Source organism: Diaphorina citri, unplaced genomic scaffold (genome assembly GCF_000475195.1).
Source record: "Diaphorina citri unplaced genomic scaffold, Diaci psyllid genome assembly version 1.1 scaffold255, whole genome shotgun sequence".
Taxonomy (NCBI): Eukaryota; Metazoa; Arthropoda; class Insecta; order Hemiptera; family Psyllidae; genus Diaphorina; species Diaphorina citri.
Window position 1 is genome coordinate 6,574 of NW_007377692.1, and position 8,456 is coordinate 15,029.

The window sequence follows — 8,456 nt, forward strand, 5'->3', positions numbered from 1 at the left end:
TCATCAGAATACCTAATGCAATTTACAGTAATAAATTAATTTTCCTTTTTCCTTATCAAATAAAAGAGAGTTCTTTTTCCTTTAATACCAACTTTACAAAACTCTTTAAAAGTCGATGGAATTCACCCTCATTTAACAAACATGCAAACATGACAATATATGACAAACGACAAGACAAGTAAAGCAAATATTTAAAACTCTTATCGTAAAATATGGCCATAGCAAATCAATCCAGTTATACCATCAATCATCTATTAATCAAGATACTAATTAAGATACCATTGAGGAAATACCTCACTAATTACTTACCTATTGGACTAAGGTTATTGAGAATGGGGATCAGTGTTCCTTATAGGCCTTGCCTACCTGTACCAGTTTAGGGCAGTCAATAAGCAGTTGTTGCCTTTGAAATTGAAGTGTTTTTATGCCCTTTGAATGTGTCTAAGAGAACTAGGGAACGAAACACGCCTCATACAGGGTGCCCAAAAGTTAATGAGATATTGAATCATACTTAAAGAGATGCTTCAATGGGTTAAAAATTTTCTCAACTACCTAATAGAGATCCGCAAATTCTCTCAATCTGAGCTACAGGCGTTCTCAGTTAAAAGATAAATAAAAAAATCGTCACTAAACATAATATTTTGCTGATCCATAGGTTCTAAAATAGATGGAATTTTATCTTTTTTGAAGAACAATTGAGACCCCTCTTGTAGATCAAATTGAAGGAATTTTCGGATTCTCCTTATTTTCACCCACAATACCTACCTAAATCACAATTTTGCGTTGACTTTTGGACATCCAGTATATGAAATTGGCCCAATTAAAAGCATACTAAAATAATAAATAATCCCAACTTGATATATTTATCATTTATCTATTTTAGAAGTTCGTACCTACACAAAGACTGCAACTTGAAGTAAAGACAATCCCACCAAAAACATTCCCTGTAAAAATAAGGCCAAGTTCCTGACCTCATCCTCCTCAAAAAGTCGGCCCATGAATGTAGTGATATCATACATTAAGGCCAAGTCTGATCACTGGGTTGTCCCAAGGCCCAGGCCTCACTTCTCTCCCTCTTCCATGAGAAACACTGTGATTATGTTTCACTGGCCTGACACTTGGCCAGTTTTTGAACCAGCTGTGTCAGTCTTAGCCGCATCAGATTAGATTACAAAAGACTGACACAGCTGGTTCAAAAACTGGCCAAGTGTCAGGCCAGTGAAACATAATCACAGTGTTTCTCATGGAAGAGGGAGAGAAGTAAGACTGACACAGCTGGTTCAAAAACTGGCCAAGTGTCAGGCCAGTGAAACATAATCACAGTGTTTCTCATGGAAGAGGGAGAGAAGTAAGACTGACACAGCTGGTTCAAAAACTGGCCAAGTGTCAGGCCAGTGAAACATAATCACAGTGTTTCTCATGGAAGAGGGAGAGAAGTAAGACTGACACAGCTGGTTCAAAAACTGGCCAAGTGTCAGGCCAGTGAAACATAATCACAGTGTTTCTCATGGAAGAGGGAGAGAAGTAAGACTGACACAGCTGGTTCAAAAACTGGCCAAGTGTCAGGCCAGTGAAACATAATCACAGTGTTTCTCATGGAAGAGGGAGAGAAGTAAGACTGACACTAAGTGTTTACATGGGTAGGGCACATGTCATTCAAAGTAGCACCCCTTTAAGAATAAATTTATTTAGAAAAAAAAACTACTTGGGTGGATAGATAAGTAATTAGTAAATAGGTAAAAGCAATCTGAATTTCTATGTTAGCCCATTAACATTAACACTAGAGCTATGTCCTGTCCACTGGCACTAATGTTGTCTAGATGGCTTCCACAAGAGACTTTCTATGTGTTTAGACAAAATTGCAGGAAAGAATGTAAGAGACTTGCTGTGTGTTAATGTTAACAAATGGCATGTCACAGGAAAGTCTCTTGTGCAAGTCAACTTGAGCAATTCCAGAGGGCACTCAACTTGTATCTTTTCCCTTCCTCCAAATTTGTGAACTATTGGACGTAAACTTACCTGTGCAGCCAACATAGCAGCGTATGGTGAAGCCTCATCTCTGTCAGCCTTCACTTTCATTCCTCCGGTGATTCTAGCAATGGTTTCACGGCCGGACAAATCAGTAACATCCCATCATTTCACACGAATTTATCACTCATCCCTTAATCGGAAGAGGTAGGGTTACCATGTGTTGTGTGGTGTCCGATTTGAGCGTTTCCATGGGATTTGAAGTAGGTAAATTAAATAAAAACCTCGAGATATTCTGAAGTAAATCCACATTTATTTTACTTCAAGACAACCAACGTTCTCTTAGACACATTCAAAGGGCATAAAAACACTTCAATTTCAAAGGCACAAACTGCTTATTGACTGCCCTAAACTGGTACAGGTAGGCAAGGCCTATAAGGAACACTGATCCCCATTCTCAATAACCTTAGTCTGAATTAATTTATTATTGTAAATTGCATTAGGTATTCTGATGAAGTCAACAGGTTAGCTTGAATTCGCAGAAATGCACTGGTTACAAGTACTTACCCATAAAATGTTTCTCACCTTTTCATAATTTTATTAACACTCTTATCTGTTTGTTATTGCAGATCCTTCAGTCACAACTAACACAAAATGGCACCACGTAAAGGAAAAGTACAGAAAGAAGAAGTGTTGGTGTCTCTTGGACCTCAAGTTAAGGAAGGTGAAGATGTGTTTGGAGTTGCTCACATTTTCGCCAGTTTCAATGACACCTTTGTCCACGTTACTGATTTGTCCGGCCGTGAAACCATTGCTAGAATCACCGGAGGAATGAAAGTGAAGGCTGACAGAGATGAGGCTTCACCATATGCTGCTATGTTGGCTGCACAGGTAAGTTTATGTCCAATAGTTCACAAATTTGGAGGAAGGGAAAAGATACAAGTTGAGTGCCCTCTGGAATTGCTCAAGTTGACTTGCACAAGAGGCTTTCCTGTGACATGCCATTTGTTAACATTAACACACAGCAAGTCTCTTACATTCTTTGTCTAAACACATAGAAAGTCTCTTGTGGAAGCCATTTAGGACAACATTATTGCCAGTGGACAGGACATAGCTCTAGTGTTAATGTTAATGGGCTAGCATAGAAATTCAGATTGCTTTTACCTGTTTACTAATTATCTATCTACCCAAGTAGTTTTTTTTTCTAAATTTTATTTTTAAAGGGGTGCTACTTTGAATGACATGTGCCAATGTGCCCTACCCATGTAAACACTTAAATTTATTCTGGTGTGTTTCAATTTCAGGATGTTGCTGAAAAATGCAAAACTCTAGGAATCACTGCACTACACATCAAGCTGAGAGCCACCGGTGGAAACAGAACCAAGACCCCAGGACCTGGAGCTCAATCTGCACTCCGAGCTTTAGCCCGTTCCAACATGAAAATTGGCAGAATTGAAGATGTTACACCCATCCCATCTGATTCCACCAGAAGGAAGGGAGGTCGCAGAGGTAGACGTCTGTAAGATGTGGATGTGGGGGTGTTGAGAAAATATTACATGGGGGGTTTTATATTATTATTGTTTTCACTTTAATCTAAGGTATGCTTTGTTAATAAACATTTGACAAGATTATCTTCTATGTAATTGTATGACTGTTTTATCTTTGCCACTTCCAAGTTCCATTCCAGTAGTTTTCCTGTAAACATATCCTGGGTCTACAATCTCATGTTAAAGTCTTAACCTCTGAGCATGATTAGAGACTACTTAACAGTCTCCAAGAATTCTCAGAGTTTAACAAAATCTGCAACATGAGTTTTTAGAGCCAGCTGTAAAAAAATATTTTGTTGTGGCAAGGAGCTGATAATTGGTCTTGGTCTTTTGAACCAAAATTATGGCAGGTGGGCACCTGGGGTAAATGATCAAAGGGCTACCTGTTTATCATAATTTGACCTTGTGTGGTCTGGCACACACTCAACAGTACTTGACTCAATAGATATTTTATATTTTTGAGGGTGGTGTATGAGTGGACATGTGATCTGGCACACACTCAACAGTACTTGACTCATTAGATATTTTATATTTTTGAGGGTGGTGTATGAGTGGATGGGTCACTGACTGAAAATACATTAATGTTGCTCAGAGTTTTTAGTGTTTCATTCAGCCTTCTGAGATAAAACTGGAATAGCTGCAATATAACCCATAGGTTCTTGTTTCAATAATTTGTAATGAGCCTGAAAAAAACCTACATTTACTACAAAGAAAATTAAACAAAAAGATGAGGTTAAAAAATAAAAAGTAAACATGATTTATTGGGCAAAAAAAGCTTTTTCAATGAGAAGTTTTTCAAACAAATATTTCCTTATCCTCCCATTTTTATATTATTATTGTTGTCACTTTAATCTAAGGTATGCTTTGTTAATAAACTTTTGACAAGATTCTCTTCTATGTAATTGTATGACTGTTTTATCTTTGCCACTTCCAAGTTCCATTCCAGTAGTTTTCCTGTAAACATTTCCTGGGTCTACAATCTCATGTTAAAGTCTTAACCTCTGAGCATGATTAGAGACTACTTAACAGACTCCAAGAATTCTCAGTTTAACAAAAACTGCAACATGAGTTTTTAGAGCCAGCTGTAAAAAAATATTTTGTTGTGGCAAGGAGCTGATAATTGGTCTTGGTCTTTTGAACCAAAATTATGGCAGGTGGGCACCTGGGGTAAATGATCAAAGGGCTACAATAATTTGACCTTGTGTGGTCTGGCACACACTCAACAGTACTTGACTCAATAGATATTTTATATTTTTGAGGGTGGTGTATGAGTGGATGGGTCACTGACTGAAAATACATTAATGTTGCTCAGAGTTTTTAGTGTTTCATTCAGCCTTCTGAGATAAAACTGGAATAGCTGCAAAATAACCCATAGGTTCTTGTTTCAATAATTTGTGATGAGCCTGAAAAAAATCTACATTTACTACAAAGAAAATTAAACAAAAAGATGAGGTTAAAAAAATAAAAAGTAAACATGATTTATTGGGCAAAAAAAGCTTTTTCAATGAGAAGTTTTTCAAACAAATATTTCCTTATCCTCCCATCTCTACATGCAGTATAAATGTAAGCCCCATCATAAGTTAAACCATAAATAGGATCAAATAGAGATCCTGTCAAGTGTATTTGATAGTTGTGGTTGTAAAACTGGAATACACAATGTCCATCATGATAGCCTGTGAAGAATCCATACTCAGTGCATGGCAGAATACACTGGACACAACTCTCAGTATAATGCCAGGATTTCATAGTGCTTACTTCTACATTCTCATTATTTGCTTGTTTCAGTTCATAATGAATAACTTTGCCATTTGACAAACCTAGGAGGAACTGTTTATCATTTATAAACTTGGCAGACTTGACATCTGCATCAACTTGAAGGTGACTCAACACTTTTCTTGATTGAACAGCAATAATGTAGACATCTCCTCCTTCACATCCTATGAGAAGCATCTTGTCATTTGTATCAACCTCACCAGGGCTACTATCTTCTACTTCTGGCAATATCAGACTTGTACTAATAAGATCACAACAAAATATTGGTGATTGTGTTTTGATAAGTTCTGCAATAACTTTGTTTTCTCCAATATTCCATAAGAGAGCTCTGCAGTCTTTAGAAACAGATATGATGTTTTTTCGCTAAAATTTTCTACTTCTGGCAATATCAGTCTTGTACTAATGAGATCACAACAAAATATTGGTGATTGCGTTTTGATAAGTTCTGCAATAACTTTGTTTTCTCCAATATTCCATAAGAGAGCTCTGCAGTCTTTAGAAACAGATATGATGTTTTTTCACAACTTGAAGGTGACTCAACACTTTTCTTGATTGAACAGCAATAATGTAGACATCTCCTCCTTCACATCCTATGATAAGCATCTTGTCATTTGTATCAACCTCACCAGGACTAATATCTTCTACTTCTGGCAATATCAGTCTTGTACTAATAAGATCACAACAAAATATTGGTGATTGCGTTTTGATAAGTTCTGCAATAACTTTGTTTCCTCCAATATTCCATAAGAGAGCTCTGCAGTCTTTAGAAACAGATATGATGTTTTTTCCTTTCGAAACAATGGCAACATCGGTAACAGAGCGACTGTGCCCAATCAGAGTTCTAGGATTGTTCCCTGTTTCTGCACATACAATTTTTATTTGCATATCCAGAGAACAGCTCACAGTCACAACACCACTAGGGAAGTAGTATACCTTGTTCACATCACTTGAGTGTCCACTGTACTCTAGTAGAATTTGTCCACTAGCTTTACTGTCCCAATGTTTGAATACATTTCCACTGGCACTTACTACTTTGTTCTCTGACTGCTCACAGGTGTGGATGGCAACAGCTTCCTTGTGATGTATGTTTGATAGTGTCTGGTTAGGAGCAAGGAACAGGGTTTTTGTATGTTTCCACTGGCACTTACTACTTTGTTCTCCGACTGCTCACAGGTGTGGATGGCAACAGCTTCCTTGTGATGTATGTTTGATAGTGTCTGGTTAGGAGCAAGGAACAGGGTTTTTGTATCTTGATAGTTCACAATGAGTATACTGTTTCCTACAATTCTTTCCAGTTTGAAATCTTCTGTAGTCTCAAAATTCCCAAGATCAGAGGTGCCTTTCACTTTAGCTTCTAAACGTTTGATTTTACCGTGGACAGATGGTTTGTTCCGGATTTTAGCGGAGATCCATATCTCTTCACCGACATTGTTGAAAACAGACTCCCAATCTGCCTGAATGGATAGAAGTGGTACACTGCCTTCTGCCATGTAAACTATTATTTTCGGCAATTCAGGGGAATTTATTTACGAGATAACCACCTATTGATATTGACGAAAACAAGGGGAAGCCTGGAAAATCAGGAAACCTATTTTCGGCAATTCAGGGGAATTTATTTACGAGATAACCACCTATTGATATTGACGAAAACAAGGGGAAGCCTGGAAAATCAGGAAATAGATTTTCGGCAATTCAGGGGAATTTATTTACGAGATAACCACCTATTAATATTGACGAAAACAAGGGGAAGCCTGGAAAATCAGGAAATGATAAGAAAATTTTCAATGACTTTTTTTTTTTACTTCCTATTTTTTTCTTCTAGATTTCTTGATATTTTGAAATTTCGCGGTTTTAAAAAATAAACAAAAGGCATGTCCACATATTTCCTATTTTCTTTTTCTAGATTTCTTGATATTTTGAAATTTCGCGGTTTTAAAAAATAAACAAAAGGCATGTCCACACCTCACAACCAATGGTACTTCCTCAAAAAATGTTACCAGAGTGGGTTTTTTGAACGTTTTTTTCATCGACTCCCCAAAAAACGGGTGGTAGATTTCGTGAGACACGAACACCCGCGAAATTTTTGATTTCGTTAACCAACGCCAATTAACTGAAAATTTGAAACTGGTCAATTTTTTTCGGTTTTTTCTTGAATCAATCAGGAAATCAGTCATTTCTACTGGGAAAATGTCCAATTAACTGAAAATTTGAAACTGGTCAATTTTTTTCGGTTTTTTCTTGAATCAATCAGGAAATCAGTCATTTCTACTGGGAAAATGCTATTTTTCTTCTGCGTGAGCCCAGTTTATTGAAGTTATTTTTATTGAGAACTTCAGGCAAAAGTTTTTTTCATCGACTCCCCAAAAAACGGGTGGTAGATTTCGTGAGACACGAACACCCGCGAAATTTTTGATTTCGTCAACTCCAATTAACTGAAAATTTGAAACTGGTCAATTTTTTTCGGTTTTTTCTTGAATCAATCAGGAGATCAGTCATTTCTACTGGGAAAATGCTATTTTTCTTCTGCGTGAGCCCAGTTTATTGAAGTTATTTTTATTGAGAACTTCAGGCAAAATCCAAGTGAATAGAAAGCTGTGGGAAGATCTGTCAGAGGTAAGCATCTTGTAGCAGAAATGTAGACTTGTAGAGTTATTCAACTATTGATTAGGAATACTACTAGGTACCTAGTTGTTCAGTCAACTTCAGACCTCACTCGGATTTTCTTCTTTTTTTATGATAGAGGGAACTGTAACAATAAAGGCCTGACCAACCCAAATCCAAATACATGACAGCGTTTCTGAGAACTAACCTTGTTCATTTTTAGGATAAAGTTTAACACTATTGATTAGGAATACTACTACCTAGTTAACATTATTCTTACCGTTTTTATTATTATTGTATACTATCCAATCCGTATCCAATCCAAGGAGTATCCAATAATAATAAAAACGGTAAGAATAATGTTAATACATAGGATGTCTAATATAAACCTAACAAATACTACCTAGTTGTTCAGTCAACTTCAGACCTCACTCGGATTTTCTTCTTTTTTTATGATAGAGGGAACTGTAACAATAAAGGCCTGACCAACCCAAATCCAAATACATGACAGCGTTTCTGAGAACTAACCTTGTTCATTTTTACGATAAAGTTTGCCCTGGATGGTGT

The 8,456-nt window shown here is 36.9% G+C and overlaps 2 protein-coding genes across 2 annotated transcripts; one reads left to right on the forward strand and one right to left on the reverse strand.

Annotated features, from left to right (window-relative positions):
- The first annotated feature begins 2,622 nt into the window (after positions 1–2,622).
- LOC103506688 (40S ribosomal protein S14) lies at positions 2,623–3,491 on the forward strand. The gene is made up of 2 exons (NM_001311173.1): positions 2,623–2,859; positions 3,273–3,491. The coding sequence occupies exons 1-2, from the start codon at positions 2,623–2,625 to the stop codon at positions 3,489–3,491; spliced, it is 456 nt and encodes a 151-aa protein (NP_001298102.1).
- Positions 3,492–4,963: 1,472 nt separating this feature from the next.
- Positions 4,964–6,869, reverse strand: LOC103506695 (proteasomal ATPase-associated factor 1-like). The gene is made up of 3 exons (XM_026821680.1): positions 6,419–6,869; positions 5,814–6,299; positions 4,964–5,651 (listed from the first exon to the last, which is right to left on the reverse strand). The coding sequence occupies exons 1-3, from the start codon at positions 6,776–6,778 to the stop codon at positions 4,995–4,997; spliced, it is 1,503 nt and encodes a 500-aa protein (XP_026677481.1). The 5' UTR covers positions 6,779–6,869; the 3' UTR covers positions 4,964–4,994.
- Positions 6,870–8,456: the final 1,587 nt, after the last annotated feature.

Excerpts from the sequence above, each read along its gene's own strand:
- LOC103506688 (NM_001311173.1), top strand. The coding sequence starts at position 2,623 with ATGGCACCACGTAAAGGAAAAGTACAGAAAGAAGAAGTGTTGGTGTCT. Across the intron at positions 2,860-3,272 it reads CTGCTATGTTGGCTGCACAG|GATGTTGCTGAAAAATGCAA; the intron begins GTAAGTTTATGT and ends TTTCAATTTCAG.
- LOC103506695 (XM_026821680.1), bottom strand. The coding sequence starts at position 6,778 with ATGGCAGAAGGCAGTGTACCACTTCTATCCATTCAGGCAGATTGGGAG. Across the intron at positions 6,300-6,418 it reads TAGTAAGTGCCAGTGGAAAC|GTATTCAAACATTGGGACAG; the intron begins ATACAAAAACCC and ends GCCAGTGGAAAT. Across the intron at positions 5,652-5,813 it reads AAGTGTTGAGTCACCTTCAA|CGAAAAAACATCATATCTGT; the intron begins GTTGTGAAAAAA and ends AGAAAATTTTAG.